Source organism: Lepidochelys kempii, chromosome 28 (genome assembly GCF_965140285.1).
Source record: "Lepidochelys kempii isolate rLepKem1 chromosome 28, rLepKem1.hap1, whole genome shotgun sequence".
Taxonomy (NCBI): domain Eukaryota; kingdom Metazoa; phylum Chordata; order Testudines; family Cheloniidae; genus Lepidochelys; species Lepidochelys kempii.
In genome coordinates, this window is record NC_136407.1 from 1,853,170 (window position 1) to 1,873,516 (window position 20,347).

Consider the following 20,347-nt stretch of genomic DNA (forward strand, 5'->3'; position numbering starts at 1 on the left):
GAAACTCCCTCCAGCCCCTCCTCTGGCCTTTGTCTCTTCCCTGGCCAGGAGGCCACCTGATCTCTTTGTTCTCCAACACTTTCACTTGGCACTTTGCCGGGGAGGGGCCCAGGCCACCAGTTGCCAGGAGGTCAGCCATTCTCTGTGCAGAGTGCCTCACCCCTCCCCTCTAGGGCTCTGCAACAATCACGCACCCCTGTCCTGCCACCTAGATACGTAAGAACTGCATAGGGGAAACTGAGGCACCCACCCAGTATTCGGAGAGAACACGAAGAATATTCCCACTTCGTCACAATAACAACCCTGCGCTACCTGTAGTAGACAGCATCCAATACCTAGGCAATCATAAAAGGAAACCCAGCAAACTTTACTAAGGCCTAGCCTATGCTTGAGAGCCACAATGGGTGATATCATTTATTGGATCAACACCAACTGTTGGAAGAAAGGAGCATTCAAACTTGTTTAATCCACCTTTTTACACTGATCGGGGGCCTCTGAGCCAGAGTTTCCCACAGCAGGTAGTTAGTGGACTGAACTCTTAGGTGTTCCTCCCCAGGACATAGCTTCGAAAGGTCGGGTGTGGTGGGAAGAATTTGCACGTACTTCCTTAGAAATCCACTTGAGACAGATCTGCTTTTCCTGCTAAAGCGGATCTACGCAATCTCACCCTAGCATAGAAACAGTAGCATTTCTACCACAATGTGACCCAGAGGTATTAACCCTAATTCAAAAAGGTTTAATTTAGTTCATCCGGGATATTATCCAGCTGTCCCGACCCCAATCTCCTCTTGGGGTACCCTGCTCCACACCTCAGCTGTGCTTGGAGTTAGAAAGTTTTTCACTTGCTAACTAAAGTCTCTTTCTCCTTGTTCTGCCCTCAGCGGCCAAGGAGAACACTTGCTCACCACCTTTCATTTACAGTGGCACGCTACCAGCTTAATTAAAACTCGTTAAACACCCACCGATGATTTTAACCAAGGCTGGGTTTCCAGTCAGTGTGACCTCTGGGCAGAAGTGTTGAAGTCATGCAGACCGAGACATTGAAGGACCATGCCTGAATGCGTATTTTTAGCAGTCCAGCTAACACAGTATACCCACATGCACTTTGGCATTTTTCCACCAGTAATAGGACCTGCGTCACTGGGGAGGCGGTTGTCAACTAGCACCAGGACAACAGAGGGTGGATATGCACAAAGATGGGCCAAGAGAGTCAGTTTTACTTGTAAAACTTAGTTTAGACCAGGCTGCAAATCTGTCTTGGCTTTAATTTTTATTATGGGGGCACTGACTCCTCCCACGCGTCTCAGAAGGAATGCATCCACTGTAGGGGGTTTGCACTGGCCTAACAAGACCCGTTTAGCGTGGCCGGTAAAACTTGTGGGCAATAGGATCAGAACTGCATGGTGGCTGAAATTTGCCCACTGCTCATTGTGTCTGCTGCCTACATGTATTAAGACAAAGCAGGGTAGGAATTGCACCAAATATTTGACAAGACTGTTCATGAACCAGGGCTGGGTTTGGCAAAATTGCCTCCCTTTGAAAATAAAAGGACAAGGCCGGCCCTTGTCAAAATGCTTGGTAGAGAGGTTTCTGAAATGATCAAATCAAGGATCTAAGTCCCTTGAAACCAGCATCTTTTCAACACCATTGTTATGGACAAGCAGTTACCCCAGGCCTTTTGCCCACCAGAAACAGTCACTAATTCAAGTAGACCTCTCCACTAGAATTGGATGGCTTGGAAACTGCTTTCCAGTGATTTGAGGGACCAGAAAGCAGCAATGCAGGGCCTGGTATTGCAATTTATGTATTGTACAGACGCTGGCATTTGAGATATTCAATTTTATTAACGTTGCTCAAGGCCACAATCACCCGTTCGTTTGTAAAATTGGGGAATCTACAGTATTTTGAAATTTAAGCTCATCACACGGGGAGGGAAAAGTAAAAAGGTTTATTGAGCTAAGACTGAAAATTTGAGATGGGGGAACAATCTGATTTAGGGTGATAAAAGTTTCTGAACTTAGAGGGATGGGAAAACTTTCTCATCAGCTTTAATTAAGTCTCATCTGTATTTCAGTGAGAAATCAACGTGAAAAGGCACTAGGCTGCACAAGCATTAGATTCAACTCTAGGCCCTGTGTCGGAGCACGAGAATTTCTCTTGGCTTGTGTATCACATTGGCAGATGCCTGCCTGGACGCCTGCCCAAGTGGTGTCTCTTGCTGAATCTCACTCACCCAAACAGGGACTGAGCTGTCTTTTCAAGCAAGACTTTTGTCATGAAAATTGCTCCGTGCTATTAAAAACCATGCTGTCTGACCGCCCTGCATCACCAGAGATCAGCTTGTTTAAATGGGTCAAGTAGGGGTCTTAAGTCTGAGACCACCTCCTGTTTAGGTTGCCCGTTCAAACCCAGCCTGGCCTGGGAGCTATTAGGAGTCCTGGTGACCCCTGTGAGAAGACAGTTTGTAACAGGACTGTCTACTGTGATTAAGATTAAGTTAGACCCTTGAGAGCTCAGGGAAAAGTGGTACCCCCTCCCCACATTAGGGGTACACAGCATGCTGGCCAGACAGTGGGGGACCTCTTACCATCCACAGAAGGAGGATACAGGGTTCCTTTGGATGCTCGAACACATGCTGCTCTCCAGCGGTTTGTAGGGGGTATCAGAGCACCTTGAGAGGGAGAGTTAGCTTGACACAGGTGGGGAAACTGAGGCACAGAGACATGGAGGCCAATATTTGGAGAAAGGCATCCATAATCACAGGCCAAACTGAAGACATGTGAAAGATGATGAGCACCCGCAACTGGTCAACAGACATTCTGGGTGCTCAGCACTTGGGTGTGAATGTGTGTGTAAGGCTCACAGCACTTCCAATTGCAGAGGAATGTTATGGCCACCTGGAACTTGCAAAAGATCAGCTAGTAAGACAGCCAGGCCACCTGCTCTAAGCCCCTAGGCCCCAATCTTCAGCCTAGAGAGACTCCTCCCAGAGCCAGGGATGAACCCAGGAGTCCCACCTCAATCCACAGACCAGGAAAGCAAGAGGTGGACCCGTGGCTGTGACAAACGCAGCTCATTTGCCCCCTTAGCAGGGCAGGAAAGACCCGGCAACATCAGGAGTCTGTGCAAATTCCTTTACTGACACCCAAACTGCACACAACGTTCGCAAAAAGTGCTCTTCAAAAAAATCAGGGGGGAAGGGAGGGAATTAACTCAAGTTTCAACAGCCAGTTTCCCTTTGAACTGAGGAAGCTGTGGGAGGGGGGAGACTAGCCCCTCAAAAAGTCTTTTTTTTTTTTTAAACTTAAAGATTGTGTGTTCTGTCCCCCCTCGGGGTTCACATTCTTGGCTTCGATCAGCAGCGAAGAGAGGGGGGACCGGGTGGAGTTTGGGGTCTCTGTGCAGTATGAGGTAACTTGGGGATACGGGCAAGATGGACACCTACAGGAGAGAGGAAAGGTGGTCAGACTCTGAAACCGAAGCCCCTATGGGGGAAAAGACCCCAACACTCAGTTGAAGAATGAGCCAAACTTAAGGTATGTTTCACTCTGTGATGGGGTGAGGCCAGATCAGATACACTAGTGGTCAACCCAAATCTGTACCTGATCAGATCTACAGGTTGGCTGAGCTACCAGCTGGCCACCAAGTGACAAGGGCTGGATCATTAGCTAACAGAAGAGATCTGCTCACCCTGTCATGCCAGTCTTTCTGGATCAAGCCATTGGCACACAACACCGTCCCCTACCTTGCCAAGTCCTTACCAGCTGGCAGATCTCTGCATCCCCTCACTGTGTGCAGGGTCATTATACCAGCAGGGCTGGAGCGGGGTCCCCCCTGGGCTCGGGCGTCGAAGTCTGGAGAGAGAGACCCCAGGTTAGTGACTACCCCGCCAGGCCTTCCTGCTTCCGGGGGGGTGGCCAATGAGCTGCCGCTGGCATTGGGGTGGGGACAGGGAGAAAAAGCTCCAGCATCGCAGGCAAGGGGCTGATTTCAGGGCACACAGGAGGCCAGATTGCCCACTATGGTGCCACGTTTGATGGTCCAGAGCCCACCCCATGGCAATGTGAGCCTACTGCAGGAGGCTCAAGGATAAGCTGCCATCTGCTGGTGGTTGCCTAGGGTACTTTAGAGGGGCTGTGGGCCAGCAGGAGGGGTGCCACCACCCAGCCATGATCTCCTGTCTTAACAGTGCAGACTCTGGCTAATTACTCATGGGGCTTGCCATTCCCTAGGGGCACTGTGCCAGGATGGTTGGCACTAGGTGAAACCTGATTTGCAAGTCCTGACTAGCGCTCTCCTCTCATTCTTCTACCTCCAACCACACCCTACAGCCAGGGGGCACCACGCCCGCTGTACACACACGTCAGGTGGATCCAGGAAGTGCCAACTGCCAGGAGCTGCTCCCAGAGAGAGAGAGGGGAGCCATCAGAATGCCCCACAAGAATGTAGAGCTGTTTCTGTAGAGCTGCTGCATGGCACCACTAGATTTTGCCACACTGTGGCACCAGGTTATACTCCCCAGTCCCGGGCGCTTACATCCACAAGCTGCCGCTGGATCTCAGGCAGTGGCTGGGAGGGACCCTCCGGAGCAGGGGCAGCAGGTTTGCTGGCTTCCACTGCTGGTTCCTGAGTGGTGGCTGGGGTGCTGGCAGCAGGGGTGTCCCCACCAGCGGGGGAGCTCAGAGCAGGCTGGTCTTTGGAGGCGGTAACCGTGGGCTAGGGTGGAGAGATCATACGGCATTTCATTCACGAGTGCTTCTCGTCTGGACAGCACCTTGCTGCCAGTAGGCCTCCCTGAGCCAGCCAAGACCAGCTGCTGCTGTGCCATGTGAAACTGACCTGGGAGTTCAGGGAGGCAGAATGTAACTGCTCTGGTTGGAACATGGGGCTAGCGCCCCCTGCTGTTCGGTGGGGTGTAATCGTCAGCTACAGAGTTAGGTCAACACAAGGCAGCTCACGTCACGAAAGCTGAGAAAGCTGACGCTCAAACAAATTTGTTAGTCTCAAAGGTGCCACAAGTCCTCCTTTTCATTTTGCGAATACAGACCAACACGGCTGCTACTCTGAAACCTCTAATATTTCTCCAGCCAACATAACTCCACCTCCCCGAGCGGTGTCTAGTTAAGGCCGACGTAGTTAAGTCGATGCGGAACACATTGCCAGGAGAAATTGATACAAGCTCCCCTGCGGAGGACATGCCCCAACATGAGGGGCAAAGCTTAGACCCGCACGAGCAACGTAATTACTGCAGAGGCTTTATGAGGATGTAAGTTAGGTCGACTTTAATTTTGTCACAGTGCTATCAAGAGATGACTTGATTAGGGACGTGCTACTTGCTTGGGGAGAAAGTGCCAGGTACTAAGGGGCTGGACATTAAAGCCAGACAAAATTGCTATGGAAAATAAAGCATCCAGCGTGGGGAAGTAGCTACTGAATCCAACTCCCAAAGGGAAATGCAGCATTCTCTGTCTCTCAGCGGCTTCAGATTCTGACGCGCTGGCCTTTCTGGGAGACGCTGTAGTCCAGCCCAAGTTACTAGGCTCGGTACAGGTTGAAGTTTAATGACTTGTGATCAATATACCAAGTCAGAAAGATGATCCCTTCCGGCCTTAGAAATCTAAGTCAGGTGAAAGCAGGTGCTTCAGAGCGCCCTGAGCTAGGGCGTTGTCAGCGCTGACTCAGGGGAGAGCCCCACCTACCGAGTCACCCATGCTGCGCCCTGAAACACAGGGCCAATGCAGGAGCACAGGCCCAACCTTGTGTTCACTTCCTTGATCTGATAAGGTCACAGCCCAACGGGTGGGGGCTGCAGACTACTGGAAAGTCTCTGGCAGCCTGTTCCCTTCATTTGCATTGCAGCATTGTCCTGCCAGGGCTGTAAAGCCATTGCGGCTTAGTGCACGAGAAGGGCGTGGACGATTCTCCATCACTGGAGTCTTTCAATCACGGACCTCAGATCTGCTCTAGCTCAAGCGGAAGTTATTGGGCTTGACGCAGAAGTTGCTGGGCAGCATTCTGCGGCTGCAGGGAGGTCAGAATTTTCCCCTTTCCACCCCCCATCCTTCCCCAAACCAGAGTCCCGAGTGCCCTGGACCGCCAGAAACCCTGAGCCACGTCTGACTCTGTGGGAGGGGCCGGTTTAGTGCCAGTCTTATTGGCTACACTAAAATACCCACGTTTAAGACTGCCGTTAGCGCAAAGAGCCGGGATCTAAGCCTTTGCATTTTAACACTGGGGGTTCAAACGTCACTAGGTCCTTCATCTATCTCATATACTTCTCTGGCTTACGGATATGGGGGGCATTTAAGTGCTTCACTATTTTAAAGGTGTGAGAGGAAACGCCACCCCATGAGGTCAGGCCAGCGCTACAATCTCCATTAGGGAAACTGACACAAAGAAGCTAAGCGACATGCTCAAGGTCACACAAAGTTGAGCACAGTAGGACTTAGGTCTTCCAAGTCTCAGGATGGTGTCCTAACCATTGGGAAATCATCCCTCTCAGAAAAACTCCCAAACAGCTCATTCCCATTAAGCTTAGGGTTATAGGCCCCCTACCCCAGATACATGGAGAACTTCCATTACAGCTTACAGCAGTTGAGAGAGAACCACTGAGCAACTAAAATCTGTGGGATAAGTTCTGGGCCCCCCTGGTTTACTGCCTCCTCTAATGGCTATCCCAAAATGCACTGCAGGGCCACTCAACCCACTACTCCCCCACATGGCACACCCCCCACCCATCAGTTGCCGTGAGCCTGTCTGAGAAAGGAGTCGAGTGGCCACAGCTTTAGGAACAGAGCGCCAGCCACCAGGGAATTGCCCACCCCAGCTCTCACCTCTGCCGCTGCCGGCCGGGTGCCAGCAGTTTGCTGCCGTCTGCGCTGGAAGAAGGGCCGGTTACGCTGGCGCTGGGGTTCGGGACGGATGCCATCTGCTGGGGCTGGCACCACTTTGGTCTCACCGTCGCCTCCTTCAGTGGTGGGTTGTTGTGGTGGGCGGGGGCGGAAGGGTCTGGATCGGGTGTGGGGGAGATGGGGGACGGAAGAAGGTTACAAGCAGGCCTCTGTAGGGCCAGGAAGTCTAACCTGGTTTGATCAGGCTCCCAGAGAACCTTTTACTAACACCACTACTCCATGCCGGGAATGTGAAAGTGTGATGGGCAGCCTAAACCTTCTGAATTAGCCAGACTTCCATTGTCTCCGTGGAGCAGCAGCTTGCCCAGAGCTGGGAACAGAACCCAGGTGTCCTGGCTGAAAATTTCTCATTGAAACTGCTGATGGAAAATGTGGTTTTGATTAAACGAAGGTATGGAAAATGACTCTCAGAAGCCAAAGAGTTTCCAGTTCCATAATATTTCAATTCTGAAATGTCACTGCTGTGCCTCGTGGGAATTGTAGTTTGGCTGCCTCATGTGTCCATTCCCCTCTATGGTCTGACTCCTTGGCTGAACTGCATCTCCCATAATGCGCTGCCTTTTCAAAAAGCAAGACCATGGTGCGTCACGGGTATTGTAATCTGAACAGGAGCATGAGGCTCCCAAACTACAACTCCCATGATGTGCCATGGTCTCGCTTCTTGGTGAGGCAATGCATCATGGGAGAAGAGATGGTCCAGGCCTCTTGATTGAACTCCATCTTCCATGCTGCATTGTCTTGCCTCAGCAAGAAGCAAGACCATGTTGCATCATGGGAGGAGTTTGGGTGCCTCACGCTCCCAATTCCCTATGGTCTGGGCCCCCTGGCTGAAGTCCATCTCCCATGATGCATTGCCTTGCCTCACAGACATGACCAGGGTGCATCATGGGAGTTGTAGTCTGACCAGAAAAGGTGTGTGAGGCACCAAAGCTACAGTTCTCATGATGCACCGTGGCAGCATTTCAGAATTGAAACATTTTGGTTTTCCCCTCACTGAAGATACCAAATGTTCAGTGGAGTCATTTTCTGACCAGTTCTTATCCTGATTCGAGCAAGTCTCAGCCACCTGGAATTCATTCAGTTCACATACTGCTCATCTAGACCTAAGGTTTCAGCCACCCACACAATCTAGGGGGGTTAACTGGCAGGGTGCCTAGTCTCAGGCCTTGTTGACACAAGTTGTGCCACTAACTATAACAAAGTAGTACAACCCTCCTAGTCTGGATGCAGTTATAATAGCTATACCAGTGTATAGGGGAGTAAGCTAGGCAAGTCTAGGCACCTTTAGAGCAAAGTCACACCCCAATCAAAACTTATATCCTAGTAGAAGCCCTACACAGGTAGGGTGTGGTGCTAAACAAGGCAACTCCCCAAAAGCTACATCAATGTGAAGACTGCCAGTGCTAGGATCTTATCTGCAGTGAAGACAAAGGCCTAGTGCTGTTGGGAAACCCCTATTCCCTAGAAGGCACCCAGATACAACCAGTAGGGTACGTTCTGCTCTGGCATTAAGATCCCACACCAGTTACACTGGTATTGATGCCTCCATGGCTAGGCCAATGACTGGTCTTGCGATTAGTGGGGGAGGGCACTCACGGGAATTACTTCCAACAGATTAGAGGTCTCTTTCTTTTCCAGTGCAGCTTTGGCTATTACTCCCTGAAAAAGGGGGAGATATCTGGCCCACCTTCCATTATGAAGAGCCAAATTTAACCCACAGCTTCCAAGAGACAGTTGTTTTGGTGCATCAGGGCAAACCTCAGTTCCCAGTGTTCAAACAGCAGCTACACGCACGATGGGAGATCCAGCTTTCAGATAGCTGGTCCCAGATCACCGCTTGGAAAGCTTGCGGATACTCATCTGCTAATCCCACTCTAGCCCTGGCAGGCTGGACAATTTCCTGTTACCATTTTCCATCCCATCCATTGATATTCTAAGCTGCTTTTCTCCTGAGCCAGCCTCAGGGCAGGCCTTGCTGCTTTCAGCTGCACGAAGGCAGGAATCAAGCTTTGATGAACTCTTCTAGGAGGATCTCCTGCTAGGAGAGCGTGGAAGTGGACAGTAACTGGGTGGAAGCGCTGTTTGCCGGCGTTTGACGGGAACACTGGGAGGCAGCATAGAATGGCTCCCTTCGAGGTATACACAGTTTCTGACCCGAACACACACACTTACTTAAGCTGGGCTTTTCCGCTCCCGTACCTCAGGCCAGCAATAATGCTACTCCTGTGTTTACGGTGGCCCCACAAAGAAAGGCTTCAGTGTCCGAACTGGGGCAGAGATTCAGGGTGAGACTTTGATCCTTAACCCCCAGCGGAAACAGGGTGTTCAAGTCCCACCTTTGACAACCCCCACCCTTAATTTAGGAGGCAGACGGATTGCACAGGCCTGTTTTAGAGCCGGATGGGAGACTGGCCCAGTTGAGACCTCAGAACAAAATCAGGTCACAGGCAGCTTCCAGTGCCACCACAGTAGGGAAGGGACCAACTGCACAGCAAGCCAGTGAGGGAGCCCTCCATGCATTCAGCACCAAGGCAATCTGTCCCATCCACACTCCTGCCCTGTGGGGGACATCCCACTAGCCAGAAGAAGCTGACGTCTGCACACTTACCTGCGGTATCTGGGCCGGAAGCGAGGGGCTGGTGCTCTCTCCCCAGCCTGGACTGGCGGTTGCTGGTCTCCCTCTGGCTGGGTGGCATCTTTAGGTTCTGCGCCTTCCGTGCCCTATGGCAAACACAACTCTGATCACATGATCTTGTGACACTAGCTCTCCTCTACACTAGACCAGCCTCTAAGAAGGTAGATGAACTGTGCTGGTGTCCAGGAACCCCAACATGAACTCTGCTGTCTTACAGGCCCAAATACTATCCCACAGGGCCTGGGATCAGCTAGCAGAGACCAGGCCACTTCCCCCTTACCATGCCCAGGCCTCACCTGGGCCAGCTGGGCTTGCTGCTGGATCGGAGGCCGGGGCCCACGCACGAATCTCCGGCGGAAGAAGAACGGCGGAGGACGCCTCCTGCGGGGCTGCTGCTGCATGGTATCATCAGCTCTCTCCCCCTCGCTGACCGGCTCAGCAGCCCCTTCCACTCTGGTGGCATCCTGCGGTGGCAGCTGGGCCTGCCGGGGCCTGGGGATGAATCTGCGGAAGCGCCGGCGGTTGGGGGCGTAGCGGCTGCCTTTCACCGGCACGCCACCCGGGCCGGTGACGTTGGCCGCCTCAGCGCCCTGCAGCAGATGTGAGGAGACAAGCCCTGAGAAAGGGGAAACAGACCCCTGCCCCAATCCTTGCATGCAGGGGAGCTGGCATCGGCCTGGCCTCCCTGTGCTCCGCCTCACCTTCTCTCCTTCCACAACATCGAACTCCACTGTCTCCCCGTCGCCGACGCTGCGCAGGAACTTCCGAGGGTTGTTCCTCTTGATGGCTGTCTGGGAGCAGCAGGAGAGACGAGATGGGGCTAGGTGGGTGTGTGTGTGTGTGGGGGGGGGGGAGATGAGGTGTCAGCTTGCCCCAGGAGATTTTGAATTTGAAGCTACATCCCATAGTCCCTGAGGCAGATGAGAAGCAACTGCTCCTCCCACCTCAGCTCTTCAAGTGGAGAGCAACCCAATCCAGGAACAAGGGGGCCACCTGCGTGCTGGGCCTCTCCACGCTCAGAGTCAGGGCCAAGCTGTTGCTTGCCCCATGGTGCTAGAAACTGGATCAAGTCCCGCCAAAACTGAGTGGCCAAAAGGGTCATTGCCCACCTGGAAACCAAGGGCACTACCCCAGTTCCGCCCCCTCGCCCCGAACTCCCTCAACCCTGGCAGGGCAGAATTGCAGCTGCTGGGCACCAGCTACCTCAGAGATCCACAGGCTCACAAGCCGCTCAGGGGTTATTATTTACTCCTCACCTCTGATTGGAAAGGTGGAGCCCCATTATCCCCATGTGCTACCGGCAAATGCTGCTTCTCAAAGAGCATGCCCAGGAACAGAATGAGAGCCTGGGAGACAGCTGTGCTCAGCGGAGGGCATGGGGAAGGCCTGGTAGATGTCTGGCATGCCAGATGCCAAACAATTCCTGAAACTTATGAGAACCACTTACTGAAACTGACCAAGGTCTTACCTGGTGCACAAACACATCCTCCTTGGTGTCATTCCTGCAGGGATGGAGAGAGTTCTGAGGGATCACGGCTCCATGCCTGGCACGGCGACGTGGCCCATACACAAATCACCAGACAAGGCCCTGCATAATCCTGCCTCTCCCTTGTTTAATGCCCACCATCCCTGTGCTTTAAGATTTCAGCTGCCAGGCTTCCCCTGCTCCGCCCTCCTCTTCCTATCCCCATACTCTCCTAGTGCCTTGCTTCAGCACTTTAGAGCAGGGAACAGATTGGGTGTGAATTTACAGTATTAGACAGCATCTGTCAAAGCCTCCAGTGTTCCCAGGTGCAGCCTTGGGTCTTTAGCAGTAAGGCCGAGACAGCACCACGATGGATCCTTAAAAGGTCTCAATCTCTTAGAATCATAGAATATCAGGGTTGGAAGGGACCTCAGGAGGTCATCTAGTCCAACCCCCTGCTCAAAGCAGGACCAATCCCCAACTAAATCATCCCAGCCAGGGCTTTGTCAAGCCTGACCTTAAAAACTTCTAAGGAAGGAGATTCTACCACCTCCCTAGGTAACGCATTCCAGTGTTTCACCACCCTCCTAGTAAAAAAGTTTTTCCTAATATCCAACCTAAACCTCCCCCACTGCAACTTGAGACCATTACTCCTTGTCTTGTCCTCTTCTACCACTGAGAATAGTCTAGAACCATCCTCTCTGGAACCACCTCTCAGGCAGTTGAAAGCAGCTATCAAATCCCCCCTCATTCTTCTCTTCTGCAGACTAAACAATCCCAGTTCCCTCAGCCTGTCCTCATAAGTCATGTGTTCCAGACTCCTAATCATTTTTGTTGCCCTTCGCTGGACTCTCTCCAATTTATCCACATCCTGCCTGTAGTGTGGGGCCCAAAACTGGACACAGTACTCCAGATGAGGCCTCACCAGTGTCAAATAGAGGGGGATGATCACATCCCTCGATCTGCTCGCTATGCCCCTACTTATACATCCCAAAATGCCATTGGCCTTCTTGGCAACAAGGGCACACTGCTGACTCATATCCAGCTTCTCATCCACTGTCACCCCTAGGTCCTTTTCTGCAGAACTGCTGCCGAGCCATTCGGTCCCTAGTCTGTAGCGGTGCATTGGGTTCTTCCGTCCTAAGTGCAGGACTCTGCACTTATCCTTATTGAACCCCATCAGATTTCTTTTGGCCCAATCCTCCAATTTGTCTAGGTCCCTCTGTTAGGTCTGGTTTACCCCTAAAACGTAGGTCAATCCAGCTCAGGGCTGCGAAAAATGTCATGCCATGGGGTGGCACAGCTCTTGCAAGTTTGAGGCAACTGCCCAGGCTGAGGGCGGCAGATCCTGGCAGCAGCAGGAGTTCAGAGAGCCCAGACCTCCAGCAGAGGGCATTGCGTCTCAGGCAACGAGAGACAGAAATACTCAATTACAACTTGGCCGAGTGCTTAAACCTCGCACCCCACTTATTATACACCCCAGCAGAAACTGAGGCCAAAATCCTCAGCTCGGGGGGTGGGTGGTCATACTGATGCCCGTCAGGATCTGTCTACAAAGGCAATTTGCCACGGTCAGAGAGGGGTCTAGCCCAGTTGTGATACTGCAACTTGTGGCATGTTAACACAGAATCTTTTTAGGTCAGGGATCAAATCAAGACCTTTTAAGCAACTGAAGAAAACCCATTCTTCAAGCAGCAGAATATTAGCCACGAGGTGAAACTGCCCCGCCCCCAGTATTTCCATGAGGTGCTAACACTGGTTGTCATTCAGCTTCAGAGAGAAGTATTGCACTGCTGATTTTTAAACAAACTTGCTACTTGGGATTTTTTGTTAAAGAACTGTGCCCTGCACCCCATTCTGGCTCCACAGCCCTGTTTGGTGCAAGACACACAGCTCCCAAGTTATCTGCCAGCATCCTTTTGGAACCTCTGACAGCCAGCAAAGGAAGAAATAGCATTGCTGCTACCAAGGCTCATCTTCGCCGGATACCTCTGTGGAGGACCGCATTAGGTTCTCAGCGCTGTCAGAGAGCCTATCGCCTTTAGCCATGGAGTTTCCCCTCCCAAGATAACTTGTTTAAGCATTGAGTGCTAATCCTATTGCTTAAATTTTCATCGACACCAAGGAAGTGACTTCAGTTTGATTAATTCTTTAGTCACTTAGGAAAAAAACACAATGAAAAACCTGGATTCCTAGTGGAAGATGCTTTTAAAAGCCTTTTGGGTCTTAACACAAATTCTGTTCAAATCAAGTCAAAGCGCTGACCATTGTAAAAGGCAGCGCTAGACATTAAAATGTATTAACCCAGCAGTTATGTCTTATCCACCCTCTAGGATAACTGCATTTTACTTGCCTGTGAAAAGAACTCCCCCTGGTCAAAGAGGATTTTCAAAGGGGTGAAAGTGAGCTGTAGCTCACAAAAGCTTATGCTCAAATAAATTGGTTAGTCTAAGGTGCCACTAGTCCTCCTTTTCTTTTTGCAGATACAGACTAACACAGCTGCTACTCTGAAACCAATCAAAGCATAGTGAGTTAATCACTCTCTAGCCTGCCTCTAAGGTCCAGACTATGGGACTCACCTGGTTAATGTAAGGGGCTAGTTTTTCCCCACAAGAGGCTGTCTGGCCACTGGTTGGTTGAAACTGGGTCTATTTCAGTTTTAGTTTAATTATTCAGTACACACAGGTTAATTTAAAACAGCTGACCCCCAGTTCCAATTAAGTATTGTTCCTCAGAAGATCGGTTCACACATCAGAGGGGACAGGTGGTATTTACTGTAGTGGGAAGCAATTCTTACTGGGCACCGCTTCTGCCCAGCTTCCAGGCACAACTTGCAGGGCAGGGCAGAGGGATGTGTCTCTGGAGCATGTCAGACGACCACTAAAGTAGGACTTACAGTGAGAGGTTTTTACCTCTAAGCACCTCCCGAGGTGTCTCCTAAGCTCTGTGAGTTGCTCATTCAAAGAGACTTCTCACAGTTCAGCTCTGCTTGAGAAAGTCTGATCCCCAACCCACAGAGTCTTCTCCCTGCCAGCTTCCAGAGTGTGAGGACCCCAGCCTCAGCCCTGACGAGTCCCAACAGTCTAAGCAGGGGGTGGAGAGCTCACCTGTTAATAAATCCATAGCCGTTGCGAACATTGAACCACTTAACTGTGCCCAGCACCTGGGTTGCTGCAGGTGGTTTCCCAGGGAAGAAAGTTGAGAGGTTACAGGTCAGTCACCAGCAGGCAGCCCTTCCGACTGAGCAGGCAGGGAAGCACCTCTGTATAAGCTCTAAAAATCTGGGGCACTCCAGCCCCAAGGCAGAGGCCCCACACTACTCCCCCCGGAACAGGGCCAGCCTTCCCAATACACACCCCACGCCCTCCTCCCCTTCACATCTCTTCCTGCCCCATGGCCCGCCAAGTTCATAGGCTCCGATTACGAGGCCAGGCAAGACCACTGATCAGCCCACGATCTTTCCCCTCTTCATTCACACAACCCATCCCCCCTGATCCCACCACCCCTTCCCTAATGCTAGAAGCTTCCTCCCACAAACTATTCCCCTTCCAGCTCCCCTCAAAGATAATCTGTATGGAGAGGAAACAATGTGCCCCCCCCATCCCTCTCGCAGCCACACCCTCACACACACACACAACCATCCCGCCCTGCAGGCTCCCTCAATTTTCACCTAGTCCCCTAGAATTCCCTCCCTCCCTCCTCAGACACCTGTCTCCAACACCTTCAGGTCCCAGCTTGCCTTTACATGACCCCCAGGTGCCCCTTTTCTCAACTTTGGCCTCTCCCCCCTGCCCCCCCACCACTTGGTTCCACCCACTACGCGGGTTCCAACCCACTCTTCAGATTCCCCTCAGCTCTCAGCTAGGCCACCTCCACCTCATGCCCAGGATGGATTTCGTCACAACCCACACCCTCTCTACTCACCTAAAGAGCTGCTTAGCCCCACCTCACCTGATTTGGAATCCGTTTAACCCCGCCCCCAATGTAGTGGGCTCCACACCACCCCCTGCTGCTCCAGCTTGGTTTAACCCCTCCCTTAAGAGCCAATGATGCACACCACCTACTCCCCCTAGGACATGCTTGGCCCCACCCACTGGGCCCCACCCTCCCCTTAGATGCACTTGGCTCCACCTCCCCCAGGACACACTTGACCTCCCCATTACACCCCCTCATCCTTTCCCCTCCTTTGGGCAGCAATTGGCCCCACCCAAAGGACACCACCCAATACCCCACCCCTGGACAGCACTTGGCCCCCAACCCCACCCCAGAACACACTTGGCCCCGCCCACTATCCCAGCCCCCTCCTCTCCCTGAGTACACACTTGGCCCCACCCCAAGCCTGCCCCAGGACACACTTGGCCCTGCCCACTATCCCAGCTCCCCTAAGGAGACACTTGGCCCCGCCCCTCGGCAAGCCCCACCCCCAGGACACGCTTGGCCCCGCCCACTATCCCAGCCCCCTCCTCTGCCTCAGGGTGTGCTTGGCCCCGCCCCTCCCCAAGCCCCACCCCTAGGCACTCTTGGCCCCACCCACTACCCCAGCCCCCTCCTCTCCCCGAGGACACGCTTGGCCCCGCCCCTCAGGGCACGCTTGGCCCCGCCCCTGGCCCAGCACGCGCCCGGCCCAAGGCCCCGCCCCTTCTCCTCACCTCCCGCAAGGCGCCCGGCCCCGCCCCCGCCTCGAGGCCCCGCCCCCCTCAACAGCCGCCCCGCCCTCGAGGCCCCGCCCCTCCGTCTCACCCAGGACGCGCTTGGCCGCCTGGCCGCGGGCCGGGGCGGGCGCGGGGCCCGGGGCGGCCCCGCCCGGGCCGGGCTTGGCCGGCTCCCCCGCGGGGCTCTCCCCGGCGCCGGCCCCGCTCTCCGCCTCGCTCAGCATCCCCGCCGCCGCCGCTCCTCAGCCGCCGCCGCCTCGCGCCGCCGGCCCCGCCCTGCCGCCTGCCTCGCGCCGCCCAATCGGCAACCGCCCCGCGCGCGCGCGCCGCCCAATCGGCGGCCCGGCTTTTATGCCCGCCCGCCCGCCGCGCCCTCGCGCCCGGCCCCGATTGGGCCTCGCCCACCCCCGCGCTCCCATTGGCCCGCGGGGTTCGTCCCCCGGCCGTTGTGCGGCGGGCCGCGCACGCCGCCTGCCGGCCCACGTGGGGCCAGGAGGTGCGACGCTGGCCCGAGCGCGGGGCGTGCATATATTTGCATACTGATGAGGCTATTTGCATATAATCGGGTCGCGAGCCCTCTGGTTGGGTGTTTTGCATCTGGTTGCGTGGAGGTCCTGTTCCTACAGGTGCGTATATTTACATATTTTACACCTATTTTGCATAGTCTATTTGCATATATTGACAGGTGTTTGCACATTCTAGCTGCATATCTCCCATATATTTACATATGTTTGCATAGTCTATTTGCATATCTTACATATATTTTCATAATCTAGGCGCGCAGTTTACATATATTTGCATATGTTTGCATATATTTGCATGGTGCACACCATTCCTCCTGGGGGGTGGTCATTATTTGCATATAGTTTTGCTGTGGGGTCTGGTCCTCTGTGTGCCTGTATTTGCATATATTTGCATTGCGAGCTCTGTGCCTCTAGTTGTATATTTTTGCCCTGATTCGTTATTCCTCTATTTGCATGGCTGGCTCCATTCACCGCTCGCTCCATAATGTTGCCTGTTTTGCATAAATTTGCATGTATTTGCATACGTTTGGTGCCACTCCGTTATCACGTCTAGTCGCATGCTTCTGCTCGCTCTAGGTCCACGTGCGTGTATTTGCATTTATTTGCATAGAAGTCCCCATTGGCTTAATCCCCTGCGCGCGTTTATTTGCAAATCGTTTCATTGTTGGGTCACATTCCTCCATGGGCACGTATTAGCATATTCCTGGAACCGTTTCCAAATCATTGCATACCCGTTCCATTTCTGCCTTGCCCTTCCCCATCCGTATATTAGCATAGATAGCATATATTTGCATATATTTTCATCAGCGGTGTTATCCCTCCACAAACATACATTTGCAGACTTTGCATCTATTTGTGTATGGTCCATTACATTTGCATATAATGTAATTGCCGGCTTTATCCCGGTGAGTGCATACATTTATTTGCATGTATTATCCTATGTATTGTTCTGCTATGAATGATGGTCATCTGGTTTGACCTCTCAAGACGACAAGCCGTCGTAAGAGCTTTTAACAGCCCGTCCTGATTTGCAAACTGCCCGTGCCGGAAAATTCATCACAGATCTTGGCAAAGGCTTTAATTAAAAAATTGCATCTCATTTCCAGGCTGAGTTTGTCTAGCTTCAACTTCCAGTCACTGGCTCACGGTAGATCCTTAATCAGCGCCACTGATGTGCATAGTCGAGTATTCATTGTAATTGTGTTTGGTTGTCAGCATTTCTGTGGCAATGGCGTGAAACGATACTCCAGGCTGGCCACAGTGTGCCGATATTTGCAAATGCGAGGCTCGGCGTAGCTTCGCTTTGGACACTTGTGTCAGTGGTATTATTTGTGTGCTTCAAATTAAGTGTGTGTTTATGTGTTGGCAGGTGTTAACAGCGGCTGCTCCCCACCCCAGAGGTGGCTGCATCTCAGCAGGGGGTGAGGGATCCCTGAATAAATATCTGTGCCACCCTAGAGGAGGGGACATCTCAGCAGCGGGTGAGTGATGCCTGAATAAACAGCGGTGCCATTCCAGAGGTGGCTGCATCTCAGCACCGGGCAAGGTATCCCTGTATAAACAGCCAGCCCACCCCAGAGCTGGCTGCCCCTCAGCGTTGGGCCATAGATCCCTGTATCAATCGCTGTCTCCCCCCAGAGCTGGCTGCATCTCAGCGTTGGGCCATAGATCCCCGTATCAATCGCTGTCTCCCCCCAGAGCTGGCTGCATCTCAGCGTTGGGTCATAGATCCCCGTATCAATCGCTGTCTCCCCCCCAGAGCTGGCTGCATCTCAGCGTTGGGCCACAGATCCCCGTATCAATCGCTGTCTCCCCCCAGAGCTGGCTGCATCTCAGCGTTGGGTCACAGATCCCCGTATCAATCGCTGTCTCCCCCCCAGAGCTGGCTGCATCTCAGCGTTGGGTCACAGATCCCCGTATCAATCGCTGTCTCCCCCCCAGAGCTGGCTGCATCTCAGCGTTGGGCCACAGATCCCCGTATCAATCGCTGTCTCCCCCCCAGAGCTGGCTGCATCTCAGCGTTGGGCCATAGATCCCCGTATCAATCGCTGTCTCCCCCCAGAGCTGGCTGCATCTCAGCGTTGGGCCATAGATCCCCGTATCAATCGCTGTCTCCCCCCACAGCTGGCTGCATCTCAGCGTTGGGTCATAGATCCCCGTATCAATCGCTGTCTCCCCCCCAGAGCTGGCTGCATCTCAGCGTTGGGCCATAGATCCCCGTGTCAATCGCTGTCTCCCCCCAGAGCTGGCTGCATCACAGCGTTGGGCCATAGATCCCCGTATCAATCGCTGTCTCCCCCCCAGAGCTGGCTGCATCTCAGCGTTGGGCCATAGATCCCCGTATCAATCGCTGTCTCCCCCCCAGAGCTGGCTGCATCTCAGCGTTGGGCCATAGATCCCCGTATCAATCGCTGTCTCCCCCCCAGAGCTGGCTGCATCTCAGCGTTGGGCCATAGATCCCCGTATCAATCGCTGTCTCCCCCCCAGAGCTGGCTGCATCTCAGCGTTGGGCCATAGATCCCCCTATCAATCGGTGTCTCCCCCCCAGAGCTGGCTGCATCTCAGCGTTGGGCCATAGATCCCCGTATCAATCGCTGTCTCCGCCCCAGAGCTGGCTGCATCTCAGCGTTGGGCCATAGATCCCCGTATCAATCGCTGTCTCCCCCCAGAGCTGGCTGCATCTCAGCGTTGGGCCATAGATCCCCGTATCTATCGCTGTCTCCCCCCAGAGCTGGCTGCATCTCAGCGTTGGGTCATAGATCCCCGTATCAATCGCTGTCTCCCCCCAGAGCTGGCTGCATCTCAGCGTTGGGTCATAGATCCCCGTATCAATCGCTGTGTCCCCCCAGAGCTGGCTGCATCTCAGTGTTGGGTCATAGATCCCCGTATCAATACCTGTCTCCCCCCCAGAGCTGGCTGCATCTCAGCGTTGGGCCATAGATCCCCGTGTCAATCGCTGTGTCCCCCCGGAGCTGGCTGCATCTCAGCGTTGGGCCATAGATCCCCGTATCAATCGCTGTCTCCCCCCAGAGCTGGCTGCATCTCAGCGTTGGGCCATAGATCCCCGTATCAATCGCTGTGTCCCCCCAGAGCTGGCTGAATCTCAGCGTTGGGCCATAGATCCCCGTATCAATCGCTGTCTCCCCCCCAGAGCTGGCTGCATCTCAGCGTTGGGCCATAGATCCCCGTATCAATCGCTGTCTCCCCCCAGAGCCGGCTGCATCTCAGCGTTGGGTCACAGATCCCCGTATCAATCGCTGTGTCCCCCCCAGAGCTGGCTGCATCTCAGCGTTGGGCCATAGATCCCCGTATCAATCGCTGTCTCCCCCCCAGAGCTGGCTGCATCTCAGCGTTGGGCCATAGATCCCCATATCAATCGCTGTCTCCCCCGCAGAGCTGGCTGCATCTCAGCGTTGGGCCATAGATCCCCGTATGAATCGCTGTCTCCCCCCAGAGCTGGCTGCATCTCAGCGTTGGGCCACAGATCCCCGTATCAATCGCTGTCTCCCCCCAGAGCTGGCTGCATCTCAGCGTTGGGCCATAGATCCCCGTATCAATCGCTGTCTCCCCCCCAGAGCTGGCTGCATCTCAGCGTTGGGCCATAGATCCCCGTATCAATATCTGTCTCCCCCCAGAGCTGGCTGCATCTCAGCGTTGGGTCATAGATCCCCGTATCAATCGCTGTCTCCGCCCCAGAGCTGGCTGCATCTCAGCGTTGGGCCATAGATCCCCGTATCAATCGCTGTCTCCCCCCAGAGCTGGCTGCATCTCAGCGTTGGGCCATAGATCCCCGTATCAATCGCTGTCTCCCCCCAGAGCTGGCTGCATCTCAGCGTTGGGCCATAGATCCCCGTATCAATCGCTGTCTCCCCCCAGAGCTGGCTGCATCTCAGCGTTGGGCCATAGATCCCCGTATGAATCGCTGTCTCCCCCCCAGAGCTGGCTGCATCTCAGCGTTGGGCCATAGATCCCCGTATCAATATCTGTCTCCCCCCAGAGCTGGCTGCATCTCAGCGTTGGGTCATAGATCCCCGTATCAATCGCTGTCTCCGCCCCAGAGCTGGCTGCATCTCAGCGTTGGGCCATAGATCCCCGTATCAATCGCTGTCTCCCCCCAGAGCTGGCTGCATCTCAGCGTTGGGCCATAGATCCCCGTATCA

The 20,347-nt window shown here is 53.6% G+C and overlaps 1 protein-coding gene and 1 long non-coding RNA gene across 2 annotated transcripts; both read right to left on the reverse strand.

Moving 5' to 3' along the window:
• Window positions 1-3,182: 3,182 nt before the first annotated feature.
• On the reverse strand, window positions 3,183-4,622 carry LOC140904164 (uncharacterized). Its single transcript, XR_012156443.2, has 3 exons — window positions 4,537-4,622; window positions 3,762-3,854; window positions 3,183-3,441 (listed from the first exon to the last, which is right to left on the reverse strand). It is a non-coding gene; the product is annotated as an uncharacterized LOC140904164 (long non-coding RNA).
• A 2,115-nt stretch (window positions 4,623-6,737) lies between these two features.
• YBX2 (Y-box binding protein 2) lies at window positions 6,738-15,887 on the reverse strand. Its single transcript, XM_073326448.1, has 7 exons — window positions 15,752-15,887; window positions 14,119-14,182; window positions 11,015-11,048; window positions 10,248-10,337; window positions 9,843-10,136; window positions 9,520-9,632; window positions 6,738-7,008 (listed from the first exon to the last, which is right to left on the reverse strand). The coding sequence occupies exons 1-7, from the start codon at window positions 15,885-15,887 to the stop codon at window positions 6,738-6,740; spliced, it is 1,002 nt and encodes a 333-aa protein (XP_073182549.1).
• Window positions 15,888-20,347: the final 4,460 nt, after the last annotated feature.